Source organism: Dipodomys merriami, unplaced genomic scaffold (assembly GCF_024711535.1).
Source record: "Dipodomys merriami isolate MVZ:Mamm:240054 unplaced genomic scaffold, mDipMer1.0.p SCAF_110, whole genome shotgun sequence".
Lineage (NCBI taxonomy): Eukaryota > Metazoa > Chordata > Mammalia > Rodentia > Heteromyidae > Dipodomys > Dipodomys merriami.
In genome coordinates, this window is record NW_027202383.1 from 1835673 (window position 1) to 1863487 (window position 27815).

The following is a 27815-nucleotide window of genomic DNA, read 5'->3' on the forward strand; positions in this document are numbered from 1 at the left end:
GCAGCCGGCGGCACAGCGCGGGTCACGGCTGAGTCACCGCCCGGGGGCGGGGCGACGGGGGCGTGGATCGGACGTGGGCGGATAATCGGGGGCGTGGCCGCACCGGGGGCGGAGCGAGCACGGACGCTGTGCCCTGAAGCGGAGCGGATGCGACCAATGGGAGCCTGGGGGTGGGGCTGCATGGAGGCGTGTCACAGGGGCGTGGCGTGTCAGGGCGTGGTGCGGGGCGGGGGTGTGCACCGGGCCGGCCGGGGCGGGCGGAGCCCGGCCGGCGGGAAGGCGGAAGGGGCTGCGGGTAGGTAGCCTTGGGCAGTAACGCCGCGGCTCCCACCGCGTCTCCCGCGTTGCCCGGCCGGGACCATGGAGGCGGCGCTGCTGTGGTTCTGCAACTGGAGCACGCTGGGCGTGTGCGCCGCGCTCAAGCTGCCGCAGATCCACGCGCAGCTGGCGGCGCGCAGCGCGCGGGGCCTCAGCCTCCCGAGTTTACTCCTGGAGCTGGCGGGGTGAGCCGCGGGGGACCGCGGGCCACGCCCGGGCCGGGCGGGAGGCTTGGGGCCGGGCGGCGCTTCCCCGGGGCGAGTCGGGCCGGGGGAGATCCGTCCGGGACCGCTCTGCCCGGCCGGCTGCGAAACCTTTCCATTCGGCGCTCCCGCGTCGTCCCCAAACCCGAAGGGCACGGCGGCCCGGGTCGGGGTTCCGACCAAGGGGGGGAACCCGGGCGGGGACCGGGGGGGACGCGAGCGGGCGCGGGGAGGCGGAGTTGGGAAACTTGTGGCTGGACGATGGGCGTGGATGAGAGGATCCGCCCGGGTGCGCTCGGTCTCGCTCCCCGACCGGGTGGGGCGGAGCCTGGCTCCGCGCCCCGCCCTGCGGTCCCCGCCCGCCCCGCCCCGCCCCGCCCCGCGCCTCCGGCCGGGGTGCGGGCAGACGTCGGGGGTGGGTGCGTCCCGGGTCGGATGAACGATCTTACCCCGAGCGGAGCGGGGTGGGAGGGAGAGGGTGGAGAGGTGGGGGTGCCACGCGGCTGGCGGGTCGGGGAGACCGGGAATGAGGGTGCGGGAAGCCGGGGGGGGGGATTCGGCCCCGGTGCCCGGCTGGCTGAGGGCCTGCAGAAGCGCGCCCGCGGCCCAGGCCGCCCGCCACGGGGACGGAACGCAGCGGCCGCGTCGCCATGCCCTGAAAACGCCGAGCGGGGGTGGCCCGGCTGGCGGAGCCCTAGCCGCGAGCGAGGGCTGCGGGGGCTGAGTTCGAGTCCCGGCCTCAGACCTGACACAAAGAAGGACGAGAAATGCCAAGCCGTCCGTGGCGGGGACCCAGGGGAGAGGGCTCCTCCCCAACCTGGGGTCACCCAGCAGAGCCAGCCCGGCGCGGGGGCGCCCCTGGAGGAGCGCGGCGCATTTGCGGCCTGGGTTCTAGACTGTGGTGCCGCAGCGCAAAGCGGACGGCAACCAAAGGCCTGAACTTCCGCCCAGGCAGACCCCCCCCCCCCCCCCAGGCCCGCGGAAGCGGTCGGCTTCACCTCTGAATTCCTCTGCCTCCTATCCCCAGCCATTTATTGTAACGGTGCCCGGTGTTCTCTCCTTACACTACGTTCATTCTCCCATCGGGACTCACCTGGCACTGTATTCAGTTACCTGTTTAATGCGCACCTGGATGGAGAGCAAGAACTGTCTTCATCCCTAGAAACAATTGAGCCTGCTCTGCAGGATGCTGGCTCTCTGCCTTCTCTCCTCCCTCCCTCCCCCTCCTTCCCCTTCTTCCTTCCTTCCTTCCTTCCCTCCCTTCCTTCCTTCCTTCCTTCCTTCCTTCCTTCCTTCCTTCCTTCCTTCCTTCCTTCCTTCCTTCCTTCCTTCCTTCCTTCCTTCCTTCCTTCCTTCCTTCCTTCCGTTCTTTTTGATACCAGTCCTGGGCCTCAAACTCAGGGCCTGGGTGCCTGGATTGGAAAGTATATGAGACTCTTGTCTCCCATTAACCACTCCAATGCTGGAAGTGGAGCTGTGGGTCTGGTGGCAGAGCACTAACCTTTTTTTTTTTTTTTTTTAATTTTGTTAAATTTTTATATTAAAAGGGCAGAGCACTAACCTTGATCAAAGAAGCTGAGTGACAGCACCCAGGCCCTGAGTGCGCACACACACACACACACACACACACACACACACACACACACACACACACACACACACACACACACACACACACACACACACACACACACACACACACACACACACACACACTACCCTGCTGGGTAGCCTGAGCAGGAGGAGGGTGCTGGGGCATTGGTCTGAGGGAGGAGGCTCAGCCTTCACTCTGGAAGGGCAGGGGCCTGGGGCCTGACACACACAGCTGGGATTTTGTTGGAGGAATGCAGGTGTTCCTCTGCGTTCCCTCTGCCCTCCTCCACTGGGCAGCACGGGGAAGCCATGCTATCTGGACCAGCCCCTCAGCAGCTCCCGGCGGCTGCTGTGGGACATTGCCAGCCTGTCTGTGAGCCCCTCAGGGTCACAGCAAGTTGTTCCCACTGTGTCCCGCAGAGGCTGGCTTTGCAGAGCGCTGGTCCCTGGGGATCCTGTTCAGGGCTTGGCCACGTGCATGCCCTTTTGATTTGATTTCCCTTTATGTGTGTGTGGGGGGGAGGGGGGTTGTGCAGGTCCTTCCTGGGGCTTGAATTTCAGGCCTGAGCGTAGTCTGAGCTTTTGTGCTCATGGCTAACACTTTACACTTGAGCCACAGCTCTGCTTCCAGCCTTTTGGTGGTTAATTGGACATAAGAGTTTCACGTGCTTCACTGATTGGGGTGGCTTTGGTCTGTGAGTGTCAGATCCCAGCCTCCTGAGTGGCCAGGATAACAGGTGTGAGTCGCCGGTGCCGGCTCAGCTCATTTCCTTCTTATGGTGGCAGTAGGGTTTGAACTCGGGGCCTCTACCTGGCTAGGCAGGCACTCTACCACATGAGCCGCGTGAGCGTCTTGTGAACAACCTCTTCGAGGACCCGACAGCACTCAGCCCAGCCCCTCCCCTAGCAAGTAGTGGATGCTCCCCCATCACTGACTTTTTGCAGCCATTTAACTGGAAGCTTCTTGACACTTTGGCTTTACGTGGCCTGCGCTAGCATTTGGCAATAAGATGGCTGCTGTGTGGGGTCTGTGTGGGGTGCAGCCAGCGCAGGCTGGGCTGTGAACATGTGCTGGCCTCTCCTCAGGTTCCTGGTCTTCCTTCGCTACCAGTGTTACTATGAGAACCCCCTGCTCACCTACCTGGAGTACCCCATCCTCATCGCCCAAGGTACCAGAAAGCCCATCCACACCCGCCTGCCCCCCCACCCCCCTACCCCCGTCCCCCCCCTTCCTCTTCTCACCCAGTCTCCTTTCAGATGTCATCCTCCTGCTGTGTGTCTTTCATTTTAATGGGAACGTGAAGCAGGCCGTACCCTACCTGGCTGGGTATCCTTTCAGCATCCGAGAATGGGATGGGATTGCGGGGGGGGGGGGGGGGAGGCAGCTGGGGTCCAGTGGTTGTGCCCAGGCCTAGCGGGCACCAGTTCCAGCCCCACATCCAGAAAGAAAAACAAGAAGAAAAAACGTGGGTGATGGCGGCTCACGCCTGTAATCTTAGCTACTCAGGAAGCTGAGGTCAGGATCACGGTTCAAAGCCAGCCCGGGCAGGAAAGTCCATGAGAAAGTCCAATGAACCACCAGAAAACCGGAAGTGGTGCTGTGGCTCAAGTGGTAGAGTGCGTGCCTTGAGCTGAAGAGCACAGGGACAGCACCCAGGCCCACAGTTCAAGCCCCACAACTGGTGGAAAAAGGAGGAGGAGGAGGAGGAAGAAGAAGAAAAAGAAACAATCAGGGAGTTATGGCACAGGATATGTTCATTCCATTTTAACTGAGTGTCCTCTATTTCTTTTTCGGGCCAACACTGAGGCTTGAACTCAGGGCCCCTGGGGCTCTGTCCCTTAGCTTTTTTGCTCAAGGCTGGAGCTCTACCATTTGAACCTCAGTTCCACTTCTGGCTTTCTGGTGGTTCACTGGAGATGAGAGTCTTATGAACTTTCCTGCATGGACCGGCTTCAAACCATGATCCTCAACCTTCTGAGTAGCTAGGATTACAGGCTTGAGCCACCAGCATCGGGTACGTCCGTCCTCTCTTTTTGTGGGCAAACCCCCAGTTGAGTCGATGGCTCACTAGTCATTTCTACTACTAGTCACATGTTACAAATACTGTGCCTATATTTGCATATTTAGATAGAAGGGGTGGGATGGTCCAGAATTGGGCCAGGAGTTTTGAAAACAAAGTTTCAGCCATTAGCATCCAGGCTGCCTTCTTGCCAGGACTCGGCTGCTAGAGTTCAGCGCTGCTGACCGACGTCAGACACAAGGCATCATCTATTTTTTTCAATCCTTTCATTTAGTTAACGGGTTCAGTGAGGCTAACAGCTGTCTCCTCGAGTATGAAGATGGCATTTAGGAGGCAGCTGGAACGGGATGAGAGAGAGGTCTACTCTGGGCGCCTTCGCCACCCCTCTGGAAGTCAGCGGGCAGTTGCATTTCCAGTCCCCCGGGAACAGTCTAGGAACCCAGGGGACTGGGTTTGTCCTCTGTAATCGGCTTCTGTTCTTTTGAACGCTGAGTAGTGTTGCCTTGCAGCCCCTTTATCTTTTCTAAGTGAGACCAATTGCAGCCCAGCTATCTCCTCCCCCCGCCATGGTCTGAGTCTGCTCCAGATGGGGGGGGGGCTGCCAGCCACTCCCGCCATGCCCCTTAGCTCTTGATAAGATTCGTGTTGTCTTGGTTTGTTCTCAGCCTGCAGAAGTGGATCATCGACCTGGCCATGGTGAGTGACGCTCCTCGGAAACAAGAAGCAGCAGGCGTTTTCTCTGCTCCCCACTTCCCTGTCCCAGCCCAAGCACTAAAAGACAGTATTCTTACTTAAATACGTGGCATTTTTGTTTTCTTTTTGTGCTAATACTGGGGCTTGAACTAAGGGCCTGGGCACCATCTTTCAGCTTTTTCCGCTCAAGACTGGCATCCTACCACTTGACCCAGAGCACCACTTCTGGCTTTTTGATGGTTCATTGGAGATAAGAGTCTCTCAGATTTGTCTGCCTGAGCTGACTAGGAACTGGAATCTTTCTGAAGGAGCTGGGATTACAGGCATGCGCCACCAGTGCCCCACTTGGCTTTTTGTTGTTTTGTTTTAAAAACAGATAAGCTCCTGACTTTCTCACATTTTATCTGCCACAGAATTTGTGTACCTTCATCAGCGCAGCCAGTAAGTTTGCCCAGCTCCAGTATCTGTGGAAGGCTCAAGACTCGGGAGCTGTGAGCGCGCTGACATGGGCCCTGTCTGCGTACACCTGTGCAAGTAAGGACGCCCCTGGCCAGGGGTGAGCACCACTGTCCTCAGAAAGGCGCTCAACAAGTATCCAAGTGGCATGGTCCCTTGAGTTTTATTACTTTGCAAGTAACTATCCAGAGAGAGCTTGCTAGTGAGCCCCAATCACAGCCCACTTGCAAAGCGTATTTGCACCATGCTCCGCTCTTTTCCTGGCCATTCTGTGCCACTAAAAGTTCTTTCTCCTTTGCAAACATCCAAGAGGTTGATTATCTGTGCTCCACTGGTTTATGTTAAGATTTTGAATCCTCTGGGGCTGGGAAGGTGGCTCAGTGGTAGAGCGCTCGCCTTGCATGCTTAAGGCCCTGGGTTCGATTCCTCAGCACCACATAAGCAGAAAAAAAAAAGCCGGAAGTGGCGCTTTGGCTTAAGTGGTAGAGCGCTAGCCTTGAGCTGAAGAGCTGAGGGACAGCGCCCAGGCCCAGAGTTCAGGCCCCATGACTGGACCCCCCCCCCAAAAAAAAGATTTTGAATCCTCACCTGGGGGCTAGTGATCCCCTCCCCTAGTCCTAACTATTTAAGAAGCTGAGATCTGAGGATCAAGGTTCAAGGCCAGCTCCAGCAAACAAATCAGAGACACTCATTTCTAATTAACAGCAAAAAGCTAGAAGTGGAGCTGTGGTTCAACTGGTCAAGTTCTAGCCTTCAGCTAAAAACCCCAATGATCCTGAGTTCAAGCTCCAATACTGGCACCGCCCTGCCTCCCCCTCCCCCCCCCCCCGCCCCCAACACACAGAAAATTTGAATCCTTTATGATATAACAGGTTAAAAAGATGAAAATGGTGTAATTGTTCTTGAGAATTATGGTGCTTTATATCTGCACCCATATTGCTTGTGAACACTTCTCCAAATACGTATATGCTGCCTGTCAAAATACTTGAGAATTCAAAGATCTCACATTCATTGTAAAATGAGTGTAAATTTACTATTTTCACGCATTACAATTCTCTTCATGGTTCTTCTGCAACTTACAGGACACATTTCCTCATCAAGGACCGCTGTGAGGGAGACTGGGTTTTCTGTGTGTGTGTGTGTGTGTGTGTGTGTGTGTGTGTGTGTGTGTGTGTGTGTGTGTGTGTGTGTGTGTGTGTGTGTGTGTGTGTGTGTGTGTGTGTGTAACTGCTGGGGCTGGAAGGCAGGGCCTGGCGCGCTCAGCTCTTGTGTTTTTGTATTTTGGGGGGCTTGAACTCAGAGCCTGGGCATCATCCCTGAGCTTTCTTGCTCAACACTAGCACTCTCCCACTTTGAGTCACAGTTCCATTTCTGGTTTAGGGGTAGTTCATTGGAAGTAAGAGTCTCACGAACTTTCCTGCCTGGGCTGGCTTTAAACTGCAATCCTCAGACCTCAGTCTCCTGAGTAGCTAGGATTATAGGTGTGAGCCACCAGCACCTGGCTTCACTCAGTTTTTTTACTCATGGCTGACAGTCTACCACTTGAGTCATGCCTCCAGTTCTTTTATGAAGTCTTTTATGTTGAAAGATACTTAAGTCTTCTTGAAATTTGTTTTTAGCTCTTAAAATATTGAGATATAGTGCTATATAGTTTTATATGTATATATAATCTGTTATACATTATATATTTTTGTGTGTATATATGTGTGTGTATAATGTATAATATACCCTATATATATTATGTGTGTATCTTTCTTGTGAGTGACAAAGCCAAATGAGAGCTCACGGTCCTGTGTTCAAACCCCAGTATAACACACACAAACACACACACACACACACACACGTGTTCAAACCCCAGTATAACACACACACACAACACACACACACACACACACATACACACACACACACACACACACACACACACACACACACACACACACACACACACAGAGGAATGCAATAGCATGTATAGCCCTTAGTCTAGTTCCCTTCCTCTGACTACTATATTCTAGATCTTGGAGTTGGTTATTGCCACATAGCACTTCAGTTTGCTTCCTTTCCCCATACTCACCATGATGTAGGGGAACTTACTCCTGCTATGTAACTGGATTTTTAAGCCCTCTGGCTGCCATCTCCCTGCCTCCCTCCCATCTGCTCCCCCGCCCCTGCTAGCCCCCATTCTCCCCTGCATCTGGTTCAACATCTTTAGATTCCACACATCAGTGAGATCAGGGGAATTCCTGCCTTTCTGTGCCTGGATAGTTTCATTTAACAAGCTGTCCTCCACAGGATTCCTTTGTATGCCCAAATAGTCCACTCTGTATATCTCCATTTTCCTTATTCGTTCCCCACGGATGGCTCCTCTTAATGCTGTGAATAATGCTATGATGCATGTGGGAGGTGGGGCACTCAGGAGCGGACTTGCACAGTAAGACAAGCATCGCCTCCTCTCACTGATATGTGGACTCTTTTTTTTTTTTTTTTTGATCAAGTCCTGGGGCTTGAACTCAGAGCCTGGGCACTGCCCCTGAGCCTCTTTGTGCTCAAGGCCAGCACTCTGCCACTTGAGCCACAGCCACTTCTGGCTTTTTCTGAGTATTTGTTGGAGATAAGTCTCATGGCTGGGGGTGGGGGAGAGGAGGAAGGGGAAGGAGGAATTGGGGACGTGGGGAAGAAAGGAATGGTAGGGGAAAAAAAGGAGCATTTAATAATGCTCAATAGGAAATGGACTCATTACCTTGCTCATGTAACTGTAACCCTGCTGTACAGTATCTTTACAATAAAAATATATATATTAAGGGAAAAAAGTCTTATGGATTTTTCTGCCTAGGCTGGCTTTGAACTGTCATCCTCAGATCTCAGCCTACTGAGTAGCTAGGATTACAGGCGTGAGCCACTGGCGCCCTTCCACGGACTCTTTTGTGTGTATTTGTCTTTACTGGGGCTTGAACTCAGGGCCTTGCACTCTTGCTTGGTTTTTTCTCTTAAGGCTGGTACTCTACCACTTGATCCACATTTCTACTTCCAGCTTTTTGCTATTAATTGGAGATAAGAGTCTCTCAGATGGGGCTGGGAAGGTGGCTCAGTAGTAGAGTAGTAGGCTTGTATGCATGAGGCCCTGGGTTCAGTTCCTCAGCACCATGTAAGTAGAAAAAGCCGGAAGTGGTGCTGTGGCTCAAATTGTAGAGTGCTAGCCTTGAGCTGTTTTGCTGAAGGACAGCGCCCAGGCCCAGAGTTCAGGCCCCATGACTGACCAAAAAAAAAAAAGTCTCTCTGAGCACTCAGTCTCAAAGCTCCAGCTGACTTTGAATCTCAATCTTCAGATCTAAGCCTCTTAAGTACTTGGATTACAGGTGTGAGCCACTGGCACCTGGTGATATATGGAGTCTTAAGAAACTTGAACGCCTCAGTGGTAGAGTGCTTGCCTTGCATGCATGCATGAGGCCCTGGGTTCAAGTCCTCAGCACCACATAGCAGAAAAAGCTGGAAGTGGCGCTGTGGCTCAAGTGGTAGAGCGCTTGCCTTGAGCTGAAGAGCTGAGGGACAGTGCCCAGGCTGAGTTCAGGCCACATGACCAAAAAACAAAACAAAACAAAACAAAAAACAAACTTGAACTCAACACTAGGCACTGATAGCTCACGCCTATAATCCCAGCTACCCAGGAGGCTAAGATGAGGATCATGGTGCAAAGCCACTCCAGGCAGGAAAGTCCCTGAGACTCCTCTCCAGTTAATCATCAAAAAGCTAGAAGTGGAGCTGTGGCTCTAGTGGTAGTACACTAGCTTTGAACACAAAAGCTCAGGGTTAACCCTAGGACCTGAGTTCAAGCCTAAGGACCAGCACAAATTATAAACCCTTTAAGCAACAACAAAACCCTTGAACTCAGACAGGGACTTGGGTGTACAGGGGAGGGTGGGTGGATGGGTGGGGGAGTCAGGGGCAGGAAGTAGCTACAGTCCAGTCCAGAAAGTGCTCTCAGGAACAGGGGCTTGAGCTCTGGGCCTGAGCACTGCCAGCTTTTCCCTCAAGGCTGGCATGCTCCCACTTGAACACAGCTCTCTGTTGGACTTTTGGCTAGTTGGAAATAAGCATCATGGACGGGCCAGGCTGCTGCTGCTCTTAGCTGGCTGTTGGGTGGAGTACCATTAAGTGTTCTATCCAAAATCTTCCAAGAAATTAGTTTCTGTTGGTATGTTAAAGGGAAAAATTTCCAAATGTCAGAGAGTCAAGTTATTTATTACTGTGCATTTTTTTTACAGCAAGAATAGTAACAACTTTAATGACTACCAATGATTTCACAAGTAAGCAAAAGTGGTTTTGTTCCATACCTGTTTGTCTTCTGTATGATGCCTCTTCCAAAACCATAGGGTTTAGCAGATCTGTGTGTGTGTGTGTGTGTGTGTGTGTGTGCGCGTGTATGTGTGCGCGCGCGCACGCGCGTCAGTACTGGCGCTTGGGCTTGAACTCTATCCCTTAGCTGTCTTCACTCAAGGCTGGTGCTCTTACCACTTGAGCCACAGCTCCACCTCCGAATTGCCCTCTTTTTAGGGGGTGTGGGGGGGCAGATCTGGGAGTCTTGCTATATTGCCTAGCTTGGGCATTCTAACCAGCTGAGCTAACTGGCCAGGATCCAGTTTGGTCCTTTTTTTTTTTTTTTTTTTTTTTTTGCCTCTGTCTCCCTAGTGGTTGGTACTGCAGGTATATACCACAGTGTCTTTGCTTACCCCAGTGCTCCTGAGGCACTGAGACACAGCACCCTTGAGACTTATGGGGGGGGCGAATGGATTTGGAAAAGTGGCAGCACTTCTGGACTGAGCCACAGGACTCTTAAGCACTAAAAATGACACGATTGCTCATAGGTCAGACCAAGTCACATAAGGTAGAGGAGGGGAAGATCATGCCCCCAGTTTGTATCTACCTTCTTCTAGGTGTCATGACCTATACAAGTTTCATTTGGGGGCTGGAAGTGGAGCTTTACCTGGTCTTCTTAGAGCTAGAGAGATTTTCCTTTATAAAGTGCAATATTTTTAATGCCCAATTTTTCTCTCCTGTTTAGTTCTTACACGTTTTGTGATCATGCTAGCTTTAAACATATGGGTAACAGCTACAGTACTGCGCTACCGGAAGCCTGCCGTCAAAGCTGAGTGATGAATGTTATCCTACGCACAAAGTGGAATCGAAGGAAAAGCACTAACGTCTTCTCAACATTCAGTCAATCGTTGCAGAAACTTTGAAGTCAGAGGTGGTTTAACAGCTTCGGAAGCACCTGTAGCCATAATCCCAGCACTCAAGTAGGAGGGCCACAAATTCAAGTCTAGCCTAACAGTAGACCTTGGGAAAAGAGGAGAAAGGAAGGAAAAGAACTACTCAGTATGTCATTTCCCCACCTCTACCTGCCCTCTGCTCACGATATAGCCCAGGCATAACTTCAGGTGTGAACCCCCCGCCTCAGCCTCCAGCGTGCTGGAATTATAGCCTATGCCTCTTGATGTAGCTTAACATCTGCAACAAGAATTCAGTTGCCCAAGAAGGCTCTTTTGACACTTACTCTTGGAAGAACCGACTGCAATATAGCATTCCAAACCTTTTTAAGAAATAGTCTCTCAATCTGGTGGAGAGGCTCACGCCTGCAATCCCAGCCACTCAGGAGGCTGAGATCTGAAGATAAATGTTCCAAGCCAGCCGGAGCAAGAAAGTGAGATTCTTATCTCCAGTTAGGCACCATAGAAAGCTAGAAGTGGAGGTACAGCTTGAGTGGTAGAGTGCCAGCCTTGAGTGAAAAAGGTCAGGGACAAGGCCCAGCCCTGAGTTCAAGCCCAAGTACCACCACCACAAAATAAGCCTTTCCACAATTAAAATGAACACTAGTGGAGTGGGATTGTGCAGTTAGCAGTGGAACTGTATGTAGTAAGGCAGTAGGGTTCATGCCCTGGGTGTTTGATTTTAGCATAGGAAAACCATCTTGGCCTTACTGTACATCATAATGCAGTCAACGTGTGTCCAGGTTAAGCCAGGTTATCAGAACAAGCACAGGTGTAATTGGGTTGTGTACTCTATGGTCTCTTCACTTCGTGCCTTTAAGAAATCCCTAACCTAAGGTACTACTATAGGCAATCTCTACTTAGGAAGAGATTGTGCTTTCAAGCACAAGCCCTTTTTTAAAGGGCTATACAGCTATACAATTACTGGAATTCTGCACAAAATACCAGGCCGAAGTCACTGAAAACGACGTAGTAAAAGGGGATTGTTGTTGTTGGTTATGAGGCTTGAACTCTGGGCCTGAGTGCTGTCCCTCAGCTCTTAGCTCACTCTACCACTTGAGCCACAGCGCTGCTTCTGGTTTTCTGGTGGTTTATTGGAGAGAAGAGTCTCATGGCCTTTCTTGCCTGGGTTGGCTTTGAACCATGATCCTCAGATCTGAGCCTCCTGAGTAGCTAGGATTACAGGCGTGAGCCACCCGTGCCCAGCTTCCCGCCTGATTCTTAATGGACTTTCTTCTCACTAGGCTTTTCCGGTATCATGATTATCTGCTGTTTCCTCTAGACTTTTATTAACCCTAACATTCCTCTAAGTGTCCTTCATTCTATTATGTAGTAAGTAAATGATGTTTACTGGAAAATTCATAGCTTAATTTCCTATACGTAATAAACTTCAATATCTTCACCTCACTCCAGTCTTCACGCTGTTAGTCATTGTTAAGTGATGTAAACACATTTGCAATAAGCCAGTTAATCCTTTTTGGCACCATCACCCAGGACCAGCAGGGCAAGAAATGCTTAATCTACACAGCCATTACTAGATTACTTCAATGGCAGTTGTCATTAAAAATCCAAGTTAATGTTTTCTCACATGACATTGGAATCTTCTTGCAGAAATACAAATTATGTGATTTTTTTTCTCTTTTGGTTTGGCCAGCCCTGAGGCTTGAACTCCGGGGCTGGGCACTGTCCCTGGGCTGCTTTTGCTCAAGGCTAGCACTCTACCACTTGAGCCACAGCATTTCTGGCCTTTTCTGTTTATGTAGTACCAAGGAATTGAACCCAGGTCTTGAAGCCTGATAGGCAAGCACTCTACGACTAAGCCACATTCCCAGCCCTATGTGATCCTTTTGACCCCAACACATATATTCTTTTTGTACTGGCGCTTGAACTCGGGGCCTGGGCACTGTCATTAAGCTTCTTTGTGCTCAAGGCTAGCACTCTACCACTCGAGCCACAGCTCCACTTCTGGCTTTTTGGTAGGTTAGCGAAGATAAATGAAAAGCTCACAGACTTTCTTGCCCGGGCTGATTTTGGACCATGATCCTCAGATCTTAGGCTCCTGTGCGGCTATGATTATGGGTATGAGTCACTGATGCCTGGATCCAACCAATATCTTAGGCATACATTAACAGTACTTAATCACTGCTTGAAGCAGCCCCTGAGGAACATATTAAGGTTCATTTTCACCTTTGGACAGAATGGATCTGAGCGACTCCACATTCCCGCACACTAACGGTGAAATGATCCTCACAGATAACTTTCTCTGTGGCCTGAGCACCCATGTCCAGCATGTAGACCCTGCTCAGTCAAGTACCAGTGCATTAGAAAGAACCTACTGATTACCAAAGAAAACTTCTAGAAAACCATCCGCTAGTACACTGTATCAGATACTGAGAGCCTCCTGCCTACTCTTATCTGCCCTCAATCAGATGGAACAAAATGCTAAGGGCTGTTATGTCCCTTAAATACTCACATCAGAGACCGGCCCTGGCTAAATACTCACATCAGAGACCAGTCCTGGCTAAATTCTCCTTTGTGCTTTCCCATGAATAAAAAGGACAAAGCCCAAGAGCCATAAATCCGGTCTTAAGATGATACCCACCCCATTGGACTGACACTCATCTTAAGATGACACCAGCTTTGAAGAAGAGTAATCATCCGGTGAGGGCATTCTGGGACTACTTCACAGGAAAGTATGAAACTGCTTACATCTTCATTCATCTATTTTATTTTATAAAAAGCAGGCATAAAATACAATTACAGTACTACAAAGAGGAAACAAAATTTTAAAAAAATCAAGGGTGTATGATTTTTGTTCAGGGGAACAGCTGATCAAATATGATTATCTAAACCATGCAGTTCATAACTTAATACAATTCCAAACAAAAGTCCTATGGGGGGGGGAGGGAGAGGGAGGCCCCTGGGCCTGACACCCAGCACTGTCACACAGCGCTCTTCAAAGTGCTCTTCAGCCAGCTGCGGCTCCTCCATCCTCCAGCCCGGGCAGCTGAAAGCTTGCCAGCTGGGTGAGGGGCGAGTTCAGTAGCGGTGTCCGCAGGGGTGGAGAAACTCAAACGACTGGCTGGCCCTAAGCCGAGCGGAGCGCGTGACTTAAAGCATAGTTAATGTAAGGTGAATGCAGTGTCTGAGTTTCTCTGATTTACCCTCAATCCTGAAAGAAAAGTTAACGACAGCAGCATAACTTCTTAAGTTGTGATTTGGCAAACTTGAGCATCTCTTGCTTAGGATCTACCACTGAGCTGAGGAGAGTAGCCTTGGGCCCGGTCTGTGTGACCCTGCACAGGTCAGTACAGGTCAGTTCCAAAAGCACAAACCTGTTTCCATTGGTTAGCTGGACAATTTTAAGCTTTCAGATATATTTTACTTAATCTTGCTTCTACACAGCATTTAAAAAATTAATACTTATAAAAATGTATCACACCTTAATTTTCAACAGTAATTACCGGCATTAGTTCTACTTCTGTCTTGTTACCCCACAAAACAAAAGTAACAAATACAACCAAGAAAATCCCAGTATTCACTAACTCAGTTCTCAACTGGAGGTATTTACGGTTCTAGGAGAAGCCAGGCATTCAGAAATAAGCAACCTTTGGTCTCCTATTTGACTTGGACGTTTGGGGTCTCAAGGTGAGTGAAACTGGCACAAGGGAGGGTGATGCTATTGGGTGAGTGTTGGGAGGAATACGTGGACAGTTACACGCATGCACGCGCACACGCGTGCAGAGCCGTGAGGGGAAGGGCCAGTTGAGCTCAGGAGTGTCTACTCAGCACACTTCCCTTGGTTGGAAGAACCACCCCATGAATCCTGACATGAGGCCACACTGGGAACTGTCTCCACGGGAGATCGCTCCACCTCTCGGGACCGCCACCTGCTGAGCACTGCCTGTCGGTTTTCCTGCACAGGTCCACGTCAGCACGACTCTCCTCTTTCTTCCACACACACACACTTATGTACAACAAAATTTATACTTTTGCCGTCTGTACTCAAATACTTCAGTTATTCATGTGTAAACTTGACATTATTTCACCTTAATAAAGTTTATTAAAAATATATATATTTATATATACTCTCCAATTCAGAATAGGCTAGAACCTCCCATAATGTAACAAAATCTTTATATAAAATATTAATTCAGTCTCCTTTTAAACAACTCTGATGAATGGAAATACTTCCATATATATTCTATATATATATATATATATTTTTTTTTTTTTAGTCTAGGAAGGAGGGATGGAAGGATGGAAAGGGAAAGAGGAGAGGAAAGAAAGAGGAAGGTAGGAAAAGCTATGCCCAAACCAGAGCTGCAGAGCATTCCTGCTGCACAGGAAGTGCTTCACATCTAGTATTAGTACAGGCAGCATGAAAGATGCAGATTAACTTAAAAAAAAAATCACAATTCAGCTTCAGTATATCAGTAGGCCAAGGCTGATCTTTAATTTCCAAAATAGTATCTTTAACAAGGATCAAACTCCTTAAACATCTCTACACTGACCCTAGAAGGAAGTGATTAAAAAAGAAGTCTACTTCCTTCACTGAGATACTGGATATTTCAATATCATACCCAACTGTGGTGTATATATATATATATATGAGACTGGTAAAAGAGTACATAATTTTTTTAAAAAACGAAACTTGATGTGTACCAGTGCTGCATATTGTCATGGTACAAAACGTATTTATCTGGGATGAGAAATAAATCATCTTAATAGCCTTTTAAAAACAAAAGATCAAATTAAGTGCCTCTGAGGCTGCTTCTTCCAAGTTACCAGTTTTCTTAACCCAACACTGGAATATTGCCATAAGGTTATGTTTCAAGATCATATTTAAATATTTAAAATATATCTACATATATCTTAGTTTTCCTCATATTTAAGACAATTTCTGAATCATGAGTGTGAAAACGTAGAAATAGTCACAAACGTATTTACCAGAAACAAAGCCACACCTAGGTTAGCCAGCAAATTCCAAGCAAAGCCTGCTGTAGTCACAGACTAACACTGAAGTCTGGAAAGGGGATGGGTGTACAAAAGTATCATATAGCCTCCAATTCTACCCATTATTGTTTCTATGACCAACACATTAAAAAAAAAAGTCTTGTTATACAACCAAGAGCCTGATGTGATGTAACTATTGTGTGTAAAAAACAGTGCACTATTTTTTGTCCACAAAGCAAGTTTGTATTTACGAGCTGGTAAATACTTGTTCCTTTCCCCCCCCATAAATACAGAAAAGGATCAAGACTTTGAAAAAAAATTAAATTAAGGCATTCAAAATGGGCGAAGTTGCCTATCATGGAGCACTAGGAAACTGATATAAACTTCAAGCTTTTTGTTGCAGTAATTGCTTCGACATGAACATGCAGCTCCTATCAGATACATGTGGATGAGGACAAACTCCAGGATTATGGCTTTGTACAAGTGCATAGTTGCAACTGAAGAAATGGTATCTGATTAATGCATATAAAAATAAAATGGTAAGTTAGAAAAAACCCTCTTACAGTATTACAGTACTATGTGTTTGTGCGTAAGTGTGTCTCACACACGCACATATATATACATATACATACATACACATTACAAATAACACAATATCATGGTCACTCTTTCTACGATGCAGTCTGTCACTGTAGTGGACTCCACTCCCAGGTTCTTCTGGGTAAATGTGCTGGTGAAATCTTGGTTGAAGCTGAAAGATGATTTCTGTAACTCTTGTGTTTGGCGGTGTAGTGTGAATGACTGCCAGGAGAGCTGAATGCAGCGAGCTAGAAGATCTGTGTCTACCCTTACTCTACTCACCAATCACTGCTGGTCAAAGGAGTAAGCCAATCTGTCCATGATTTTTAATTTACATTATAGGAAAAAGGGAACATATATATGTATGTGTGTTATCAGTCTCTCAGTAAAATATAGCTTTTAATAAATTTTGGGACATTATATTTGAGTCTTGTTTTAACTGGAAGAATGTGATCACCTTGATGACTGCTTTCACAGAAGACAGTTAGCTGGAAAGAAAGAAAAATAAAGTTAGCTGACATGATGAAATAATTTAAAAGACAGTTAAAATCTCTAAAAACGCATTCACTCATTTTATTTGCTACCTTCTACATACTCATACCTCTACTTCTAAATCATGCATAAACATTAATTAATTCTTCTGCTTTCCTGACTTTTAGGCACATGCAATTATATTCTTTCTCAATGCAACAGTGGGGCTTTGGAAGTTCAAATCTGGCTACAAACATTATGCATACGCTGTAATGCAGTTAAGAAGCCACTGGAGTTGAACAATGTGCCACAGAACAACCTATCTGAATGGGAGCTTGGTCTGAGGTTAACTACTAGCAGCCTCATGGAACGGAAAAGGCAGTGGACTCATGGGCCAGGTTCAGCGTAGCTGTCTGACGCTAAGCCATACTTCTCTCATCTACAAAACAGGAAGAAACAAGTTGTTTTAAAAAAAGAAAAGCTACCCAGTAAAACCTGAATATAAACATAATATTACATAATTTATGTTCTGCAACATACTTCTTGGAACTGATATCACTGCTTATAAATCTATTGTTTAAAAGGTTTAAAGTCATGAGGCTCAACTGTTATTCAATCTCCTTTAAGTTGTTATTAAGCAAACAATTTTACATGTTCTAAAACCACAGAAGTTTCCACAGCATATCACCAGCATTCTTCAGCAAAAGTAACATTAGATTCTTGCAAATAATCCATAGCAACACAAGAAAGCCAAATCAGATAATGCTATTCATAGCACTTAGTTTGTGTGGTCTCAATTCTTGCAAGCTAGAAGTAAGGCAGGAATGAGAAAGGGATAGAGGGAGAAAGGAAACCCATGCTATGTTCACAAACCAGTACAGTTGCAGGAACTTGAAAACACTGTAAAATTTACTTTTACCAATATAGCTTCTTTGGAATGAATAGAAGGTACCAGAATTAGCTTCTTTTGCTATTTTAACACTTTTTTTCATTCCTAAGGTTTAAAAAAATGAATTCCAACTACACTGAAAATTTATAGTCTATATATAAAGAATCTGAACATAGCATTTCACTTTTATATTTGACCTGGAAATTTTAGTTAGAAACATTTCTAAAAACTTTTAAAATATATACTGTTAAAAAACAACTACAAAAGTTCAAAAATAATCAAAGCCCAAGTACAAACCACATGCACTACTTGGAAGTACTAAAATCACTCAGTTTCCACTGTTGATTTACCCCATGTCTTCAGAAATCAAAAACATCGTCATCATCATCACCACCATCAACATCATCAAATGACCAATCCCAGTCTTTAAATGCCAAATCAAGCAATCTGCAACAGGAGTTTTTTGCAAGTTTACACTCTAACACTCTTTACAAACCACAGCTTAATGCCATGCCTAGAAATCAAACTTTGAAGGTTTGAAGGTTCTGTATGCATTTTAACATTCCCTGTATCAGTAATGTGATAAAAAGAAAGATGGGAACATCTAGGAAACATTTTTTCTTTATATGAAAGTGTATACAGTCACATTGGCCAGGTACGCTTTTCAGAATACCAGAGAACTGAAGACAAGGACAATATTGGGGATAAAAAAAACACAATGAGCTTTCTCCTCACATCCCAACTGCCCAGAGAAAGATGTAATCACCTAAATCCTCAAGGAGCAATTGTCATAATGTTCTTTTCATAGTACCTGGATAATCAGCTCATGGACCAAACCCAAGAAGGGAGAATAGAAGAGTCAATTACAGCAAGACCTCCTGCCCAGTGAGTCAAGGCTATACTTAATATAGGAAAACTAGGCACAAAGGAACAGCTATATATATGAAAGCAGCCCTGGCAACTTATCCTGGCTACATAAATCACTCTCTGTTGGGTACTTGGGTTTCTTTCCATTCCAACAAGCCATACTGTAACATAGTGCAGCAATGACCTTTATGAGAACTAGAAGCAACCTTTCTTTGTGTATAGCTTAGATGTTGGTGAATCAGACTTTGTCAAGGAACTCATCTGGTCCCAGAAGTTCCACCTCGCCACGTCAGTGGTTCTGTGCAGTGCGTATTCCTAGACTTCAGCCTGGGTTCTCCGTATGATTGGACAGAAGTATTTGCATTTTTGTTTTTTACTTATGTTTTTTAACAGTACTAGGTGTGAACTCAGATTGGAGCCTTGCTCTTATTGGAGCAGTAGAGGGAAGAGTTGAGAGAAGAGGTTGGAAGAGTAAGGGGTAATTGGTAAGAGTGAGTTGCTGGATAATTTATCCTAAATAAACCTCATAACTATTTTCAGAATGTAGTGAACACCTGAGAGACTGAGATTAGTAGGCTTTCTGGGAGACTTTAGTTATCTCCTAGCTTTCAGGAAGATGGCTCAGTGGTAGAGTGCTTGCCTAGCATTCAGGAAGTGTTGGCTTTGATTCCTCGTACCACATAAGCAGAAAAAGCCAGAAGTGGCACTGTGGCTCAAGTGGTAGAGCGCTAGCCTTGAGCAAAAGAAGCTCAGGGACAGCGCCCAGGCCCAGAGTTCACGCCCCAGGGCTGGCAAAAAAAAAAAAAAAAAAGTCCATTCGCAGGGTTACCACTGTAACACACAAGACTTCTCTTAAAACCTCTCCTTTTATCCACTCACCTAATTCTGGTTATTCCAACCTAGAAAATCTTTATGAATATAGATCTCCCCGCCCCTTAACTTTAAGTGTCATTACTCAGTTCAGGTGTTCATGAAGTCTGAACATAAAATCCCTCACTGAAAGATCTGCCTGTGAACAAACTGTAGCTGGTCCTTCTCAGCCAGGCTCCCGGCTCCCACCTTCCCCTCCAGTCATCCTCTCCAACCTCAGCACCACAATGAATACAAACACTGGAGCTAGTGCTGTTCCATGTGACATCCTGCCTGAATCTGTCTTCTCCCTTATTTCTGATTCTCCATGCTTGATATCTCTCAGGCAGAATTCTCCTCTTTTTCTTTCCTTTCCCCTTCAATACTGTGTTCATAACGCTATCATAAACAACAGTTTACAGGGTACTATGTCTCTTCTACTAATGGATCAATATATCCTTCAAGCCATGACACTGCCAAAAAAATGCATCAAAATAGGTGCATCTGAGTCCTACTAGCAGCCAAACATGAGGGTGTCCATTTCTATCTTGCCATTACTAATTTTCATTGCTGTCAGTTTCATTTATATTATATGTTACAGTTTCATTTTTTGCATAATAATCAGGGCAATTGCCTTTTTATGTTTAAGAGCTATTTCAATGGCAATGCCTGTATGGGCCTCACTAATTTTGTATTTGCATGATGTAATATTCTTTCTCATAACAGTTTACAAAAGAAGTGTCTCTTTTACCCTTAGTGCTAGAGACTGAAAGCACGATCTTTTACAGGTTAGGCAAGAACTCTACCATAGAATTATATCCCCGATCCATAAAAAGCTTTTATATACAAAGATACTACCCATACACACTGCATCTTTCTCATAAGATACAATGGTTGTATACTGCAGATACATGGTGCTTTCAATTTTACAGGGCTATAATTCTGGGTAGTCTGACTTCAATAGTGCTCCCACTTTGACTCCTGGCCGCCCCTTTTGTTTACTGGGCTTCAACTCATGGCCTTGTACTCTTCACTTGGCTTTCTCATTCAAGGCTGGTACTTAATCACTTGAGCAACACTTCCAATCTGGTATGTTTCTGGTTAATTGGAGAAAGAAATCTCACAGATCTGCCCACCTCCTCTGGCCTGAGCCTGGATGTTCATTCAGATTAAGCTTCTTGAGTAGCTAGGATTATAGACTTAAGCAACCACTGGAGCCCTGCTTATGTTCTTTGCAAATTTCCTCCAATCCAAGGAGGAAATTATTTTCTTCTTCACTTATTTTTTTCTTCATTTTTGACTTGTAACGCTTTAAGTTCTATATAACTTTATTATTTTCCCCTCATAGTGTGTTAACCTTCTATAATTTAGAAATGGAGAATAGAATTAAAAACAATTCTGATGGTTTATTGGAATTAAGAGTCTCGAAAAAGCCAGGTGCTGGTGGCTCAAGTTTGCAATCCTACCTACTCCGGAGGCTGAGATCTGAGGATCGCAGTTCAAAGCCAGCCTGGGCAAGAAAGTCCATGGGACTCCAGTTAACTAACAGGAAACCAGAAGTGGTGCTGTGGCTCAAGTGGTAGAATGCTAATCTTGAGTGAAAAAGCACAAGAACAGAGCCCAGGCCCTGAGTTCAAGCCGAGAGAGAGAGAGAGAGAGAGAGAGAGAGAGAGAGAGAGAGAGAGAGAGAGAGAGAGAGAGAGAGAGAGAGAGAGAGAGAGAGAGAGAGAGGGGGAGAGGGGGAGAGGGGGAGAGGGAGAGAGGGAGAGAGGGAGAGAGGGGAGAGAGAGAGAGACCCTTTTTGGAGAGTGTTAGCTTTATTATATACTTGTCCTCAGACAAGAGAGAGAGAGAGAGAGAGAGAGAGGAGAGTGTATAGATGCCCTTTAGCCACATGAGCATTTTGTAAATTGTAGTAAAAAAAATAAAGACCTCTCTAAGCTGTTTTCATCAAAAGTTAGCATTTCACTGACAAATGTTCTACTTTTTCAGCATACTGTCTAAACTTTAATTCCAATTCAGCAAGGTAACAGTAGGGAGAAATGGAAAAAAAAAGAATTTCCTGCTCCTACATAGGAAATGAGGGTTAAACACTCCCTTAAGTTGTGGGCTCTCAAAGTAACTGTCTGGAGCACAGGCTCATGGCTCTGCTGCTCCCTACTATGTGTGTGGCTGGGGTTTCTGTGCCTTAGTTTCCTCAGAGCAGTTCTGAGGACAAGTATATAATAAAGCTAACACTCTCCAAAAAGGGTCCGGCAGATAATCACTCAAAAATGTTAGCTGGGTGCTGGTGCCTAGCTACTCAGAAGTCTAAGATCTGTACATCAAGGTTCAAAGCCAGTCAACGCAGGAAAAGTCTGTGGGACTTATCCCCAATAAACCACCAAGAAGCCAGAAATGGAGCTCTGGTTCAATTGGTAGAGCATTAGCCTCAAGGACAAGAACTTAAGGATAGTACCCAGGCCCCAAGTTGAAGCCTCAGTATTGGCTCAATAATAAATAATAACAACATGTAAAAACGGCAATAAAAAATTATTTGAAGAGCAGGACCAGAAGAAAAAAAAATGACAAAATCACAAGTAAATATGCTCTTTGAACACATCATGAAAACAGAACGTTACAGCACTGAAAGATGACTTGGTCTGAAAAAACTAACTCAATGTGTCACAACATAGTAAAACCCTTAACTTATATCAAAAGGACTAATGTGCATGTGTGTATGTAAATATGTGTATATGTGTATGTATGGAATATATGTATTATAATATATACTGTATGTATTACATGTTTATTTGGTCTTTTTGAGACAAAGTCTTACTATGCAGTCCAGCTGGCTTTGAACTCTTGATCCTTCTGCCTCAGCTTCCCAAGTACTGGGATTACCCTTTTGGATCCTTAATCAAAAACAGTTAACGGGCTGGGAAGGCGGCTTGGTGGTAGAGTGCTTGCCTAGCATGCATGAGGCCCTGAGTTCAATTCCTCTGTACCACATAAACAAAAAACAAAATTAATAAAATTAAAAAGAAAAAAATAACACTGAAAATTATTTTTTTTTTAAGTTGAAAGAAAATTTAACAGAAGAATGTTTGTAAACACTGTGGAAGCTGATGTTTTTGCTACTACATTTCGAAGCACTCATTATAAAGTGCTATGGTTGAATGTGTCCCTCAAGTTTCCACGCTGGGAACCTAACCTCATGTCCAAAGCCAGTGGCATTCGCAAGGTGGGCCCTGTGGTAGGTGGCCGTGGATTCACACAGGCCCAGGAGGGGAGGAGTTACAAGAGCATGCGCTCTGGCATGCTGAACATCAGTGAGGCCTTCTGCCCTGCTCTGAGGCAGCGCGAGGCCCTCACCGGAGGCTGGGCTTGTGCTCTTGGGCTTCCCAGCCTCCAGAGGTTCTGGAAGCTTGCGCTCCCCAGCCCTCTCTTCTTGCTAACCTCCTGTCTGTGGTACTATCAGTTATAGAAGACTTAAAAATATCCAAAAAGCTTTTATGCATTGTTGTATAATGGAAACTTAGTTTTCAGCTGTTTTATACAAGGCATCAAAATGGCCTTCAGGGTCTGTGAATTCTTATAGCTTTTTAAAAGAATTACTTACTTAATTACTACCATGTAATCACTATTTTATAAGATTTAGTTTTATCATACCTCACTTAAAATAGTCAACATTTTCATTGCTGAAACACCAATTCTACCTTTGTCATCCTAAATTATCTCCTTGAGATATTAGTTTCAAGATACTGTGGTTAGAGAAAGATTTTTGACAATACAGCCAATGCACATCATTATTCATATACTGAAGGTCCTGTGTTAGGGAAAAAAAGGATATGCGGAATTAGACACCTGATCTAAATATATGCTTTTTACTTTAAGCTAACCTCTAATCCCTCAAGTTCGAAGAATAACAATGACTATAAAAGCTGTAGCCGCTTCAGCCAATAGCTACTTAAATGGAAATACTTAAATGGCTCTATCAGAGTGTTTCTGGGCGTAATGATCATTCCGACCCTCCTCCATATTCCTAACTCTACCTCTATTATCCTAAGGAATGCCCGCTTACTGTTAACATTTGTATTTTAAAACTGTCTATGTTGATCTTTAAGCTACAAACCCAGATATTGTTTTAAATTTATAGATATAATTTAATTCTCCCTCCCAAGCCCCTTTCCATAAAACATCTGCACTATGTATTAGGTGAGTGCATTTACCAGACAGCTGAAGGGCTTCATGCAGTGATGATGCTTCTCAAAGCACTGCAGTAGTCCATGTTTACTAAAGCTGAAGATCATGACTGCATGCAAAATGCCACACAAACCAACCTTTCCCTAAGTTTTAGCTGAATTTGATGCCCTTGGGCGATTTATAAAATACGTCTTTCATCCAAATTAGATATGCAGTCTGAATTTAAGGTATTTGTTACACCATGGTTCTTTATAGTACCAAGCAAAGCAAAACTGCAATTAGGAAAGTTTATAGTTTAGACCGAAAAGCTGAAGTGAAGGAAGAACTTTAATTTTTACCATATTTTGTATATACTACCTTGGTTTGTTTGGAGCAAGCTGTCGACTTGGCCGTCTGATAGACTGATTCTGTTGTATCTTCATTGAAGTTCTAGGAGATGACCGTGCAAAAGGGTCTGGAGCTGGGGGCTTTTTAGGTATTTTTTTCACCAACCGACTAACCCACTTCTGCTGTTCTTCGGTAGAATTTGCTAATAACAATAGATTCTTTGCCGTTGATATATCATAATACACTGTAAAGAAATTTTGAATAAGTTAATGTGCTTAACACGACCTGAACACAGGTATTAATGATCAAGTACTTTCCTATTTACCTTTACATGGTGCTATAATCTCCTCCTTTTTGTCCATGTGGTCTTTATGACACTTAATGTGGCAGCGACGGCACTCTAACGCAGGAGGGGGCTTAAACATGTGCCACAGTGGCTTCATACAAGCCTCACAGTTGGTTGGGAAATGATAAAGAGTAGGAATAAATTCATGTCCTTTGTGGCAAATATAGTTAGATTTTTCTCCCACTGGCTCCACTGGAAATTCTTGTTCCTTCTTACTTTCTCCCTCATTGGCATACAGAATCTATCAATACCAAAAAGATCAAAGTTATTTTTATGTAGTGACAGTAAATAAAATAACGTTAGCTTAAATTGCCCAGTAAGAAGAAAATGCATTTGAATATCAATCCTAAACTAGTTTGCCTAGTCATGAGCTGGTGTGAGCTGAGGGTATGTTCAGTGGAAGACTGCTTACCTAGAGTGCACAAGGTCCCAAGTGTGACCCCCAAAAGAGTTCAAGGGAGAAACATCATCATATAGTCCTTTTGCTTCACATTTCAAAGAAATAAATACTACTGGGTGATGGTACTCAGGAGGCTGAGATCTGAGAATCCCAGTTTGAAGTCAGCCAGGATTGGAAAACACTCTTATCATCTTATTAACCTCCAAAAAGCTGGAAGTAGAGCTGTGGCTCAGGCAGAAGAGTGCTAGCTTGAAGCAAAAATACTCAGGAACAGTGCCCAGACCTTAAGTTCAAGCCCTGGGACAGGCATACACACACACAAAGATTCCAGCCAATGCTACCTTATTTTTCTCTCTACAATACCTTTGTTTTAACATAACTATCATAAAAATAGGCCAGCAAAAGTTGAAACTCTTCATAAAGTGTTTTTCCTCCTCTAGAAAGGGACTGTTCAAAATAATCACCTGGAGATGGGGAGGGGGTGGGGGGGGAATCTCAGTGGTAGACTGAGAACTGGTGGTTTAATTCCCAAAGGTCCTTGAACCCCAACAACAACAAAAACAACAAAAAGTAATAATCTAGAGAAATAGGGCAATTACATGAATTGATGCTTAAAAGATTTATTATGGCTCATAGTGTCAGAGGCTTCAGTCTATTGTGGTGAGGAAGGCATGACAGACAAGCTAAGGATAATGTGTTGGCTAGGGAAAGAAGGAGAGAAGGAGGGAGGGAGCAAGAGGGAGGGGAGAGAGGAGGAAGGGGAGAGAAGAACAAGGACTCACCTCCAGCTGAAACCTCTACATACTTCCTCCAGCTGAAACCCAACCTTTCCTGAACCTCCCAAACCAACAGCAAACAGTGTAAATAATTAAGAAATGACCCCCTCCCCCAGACTCATGTGCTCAATTCTAAGTACCCAGTTGGTAGAACTATTTTGTGAGGTTCTAAAAAACCTTTGGAGGGTTTTACACAAAACTTGATGATAGACGATTGCTGGTGGCTCACGCCTGTAATCCTAGCTACTCAGGAGGCTGAGATCCCAGGATCACAGTTCAAAGCCAGCCCGGGCAGGAAAGTCTATGAGGCTCTTATCTCTAATAAACCACCAGAAAACTGAAAGTGGTGCTCTGGCTCAAGTGGTAGAGTGCTTGCCTTGGGCTGAAGAGCTGAGGGACAGCGCCCAGGACCAGAGTTCAAGCCCCACTACCGACAAAAACAAAAACAACAACTTGATGACAGATAGATGCACAGCTTCATTTTAAAAGATGTGTGTGGAAAGCCAGGTACCAGTGACTCACACCTATTATAATCCTAGCTATCTGGGAGGCTGAGATTTGAGGATCACAGTTCGAAGCCAGCTCGGGCAGGAAAGTCTGTAAGATTCTTTATTTCCAATTAAGCACCAAAAAGAATGCCAGAAGTAAAAAGGCAATCTGAACAGAGCTAACGGGAAAGGAATGGGATTGTGCCACAACACTTGACAACATCCAAGGATGAAAAATCAGAAGGGAACAATGTTTACCTGGAAGATCCTCGGGATTTCCTTAGCATCTGCTCTATATACATCTGTCTGCGTAACTGGTCGGACGTGAAATAGCTTGCTATATTAATAAAAGAACAAAATATTACCCAAGAATCATAACTACTTGAGTTAATATTATATTTATATCAGAAGTATATACGGAATACTTAACCCATGTTAGAAGCTCCTATAATATCTTGAGTTAATTCAAACATTACTTTAAGATTGTCACATATTTCCAATAAGTCACATTTTCTAATTAGTATCCGAAAATAGTAGATTAAAGACCCAGGAGATGAAGATGTTTTGGGTACTGACTGTACATCCCTAACTTCCATCACAGATCACAGGATGTATTACTGTACAACAGGTTCTAGACTGATTTCTTTATAACCAACAACACACTGACGAACTAGACAGAAAAGATCAGCTCCTCTCTTATCAGAATTTAAAAAGACAAGAAAAGGTAAGAGTCTAAATATTCTAGTAAAAGCACTTACTCTATATCTAAAACCATGTAAGGATTAGATTGCTCTTTATCTTGTTCACTGTCATAGAAAAGAATCTTCTTACTGCTTACAATCACATACTGTTAAAAAGATGGAAGGAAAGAATCAAACATTGAATACTTATTATATATCATATCTACTGATTTTCTTTCACAAGAAACCCATGTTAACAGTAAATATTTAGGTTAAGTCACTAAAAAGAACTAGTATAGCTATAGAAAAGTCTTCTGTAAGGTAATATTTGTATGTTGATCCACTTTTTTTTGTGGGTATTTTAAATAAATGGGAGAAGGAAAATGAAATCAAATGTATTTTGGACTGATTTAGCTTCTGGAGACAATAAATAATATCCTTATAAGAAATGTACACAGTAACATCAAAAGCACCATTGTCAACAGCCTTTATGTATTTCACTCTAAAATACATTTCATTATTAACAACACATAAAAATACAGATTTTTTTCACATAGTAAAGTTATATCCTTCCAAATCATAGAATAAGACTTGTTTATATATCTAAAAAGTGAAATAGCTGGAGTTAAACCACAAGTAAAAAGAAAAAGGGAAAGAGATAAGAGAAAATGGGAAAGAGAGAGAGGGGAAAAAAAAGAGAGAACGCCATATTTTAAAAGACCAATTACCTTTTTAACCCATCCAAATTTCTTAGTGTTGTTTCGCACAGGTAAAGACAGCCATCCTTCTAATCTTGATTCTATAAACCAGCATAGATAAGAAAATAAATATAATCATTCTCCTTAGACAATGAAGAATAAAATATTAATAAAGAATTCACAAAACCAATCAAGCACACTCTTCATCATTTATCACCATATGTTCTCTAAGACACAATAGTAATTAAGCAGGATCAGCAGAAGCACGTTATACAATGCAAAACAAAATCCAGGTATAACCACACTGGAGATAAATTAAGCTGTATTATAAAGTTAAATGTCCTATTGGATAAATTCATGCACTGACCAAAGAAAACTTGCAAAGTAACAACAGAAAAGGTGCAGAGTAACAACAAAACTTTTATTCTCACTAGTTTATCTGCTGTGGAATCCTTTACTTTTTCTGCTTACAGATATAATGCAAAGTTTTAAGAAGAAGATACTATTGTGTTTAGAGAATATGGAATTTCAGAATGGCTATGCTCCAATGAAATAAAAAATGGTATAAATTAATGCTCAAACCTGTTTAACAATCAACAATATAACCAAAATGTTTCTGAACTCCAATATACCAAAATCTGCAGAACTCTAGTTTTGTAAAGGAAAGTATCTAAGTCTTTAGACTGTTTTACTATATTTGATTAGTATCTTTTAATGAAATAAGTAGAATGGCATTTTGAGAGGTTATTCCACTAA

The 27815-nt window shown here is 44.7% G+C and overlaps 2 protein-coding genes and 1 long non-coding RNA gene across 6 annotated transcripts in view; 1 reads left to right on the forward strand and 2 right to left on the reverse strand.

Moving 5' to 3' along the window:
• The first annotated feature begins 239 nt into the window (after positions 1-239).
• On the forward strand, positions 240-11955 carry Slc66a3 (solute carrier family 66 member 3). 4 transcript variants are annotated; one of them, XM_070015270.1, is made up of 7 exons: positions 243-503; positions 3201-3283; positions 3372-3441; positions 4774-4831; positions 5242-5384; positions 9547-9588; positions 10344-10431. In XM_070015270.1, the coding sequence occupies exons 1-6, from the start codon at positions 361-363 to the stop codon at positions 9578-9580; spliced, it is 531 nt and encodes a 176-aa protein (XP_069871371.1). In that variant the 5' UTR covers positions 243-360; the 3' UTR covers positions 9581-9588; positions 10344-10431. The 4 variants fall into 4 exon arrangements, with proteins under 4 accessions (XP_069871373.1, XP_069871371.1, XP_069871370.1 ...); XM_070015268.1 differs by having other exon boundaries at positions 250-503; positions 5242-5362; positions 10344-11955; XM_070015272.1 differs by lacking the exon at positions 5242-5384 and having other exon boundaries at positions 240-503; positions 10344-10400.
• A 1298-nt stretch (positions 11956-13253) lies between these two features.
• Positions 13254-20721, reverse strand: LOC138822480 (uncharacterized). The gene is made up of 2 exons (XR_011370471.1): positions 17794-20721; positions 13254-16571 (listed from the first exon to the last, which is right to left on the reverse strand). It is a non-coding gene; the product is annotated as an uncharacterized lncRNA (long non-coding RNA).
• Positions 20722-22557: 1836 nt separating this feature from the next.
• Positions 22558-27815, reverse strand: part of Rock2 (Rho associated coiled-coil containing protein kinase 2) — a 123734-nt gene continuing 118476 nt past the window's right edge. Inside the window, exons 28-33 of the mRNA XM_070015274.1 lie at positions 27090-27160; positions 26440-26528; positions 25940-26018; positions 23997-24258; positions 23702-23915; positions 22558-22967 (exon numbers count right to left, since the gene is read on the reverse strand). Of these exons, the coding sequence (XP_069871375.1) occupies positions 22952-22967; positions 23702-23915; positions 23997-24258; positions 25940-26018; positions 26440-26528; positions 27090-27160 (731 nt within the window). The 3' untranslated portion in view covers positions 22558-22951. The remainder of the gene's footprint in view (positions 22968-23701; positions 23916-23996; positions 24259-25939; positions 26019-26439; positions 26529-27089; positions 27161-27815) is intronic.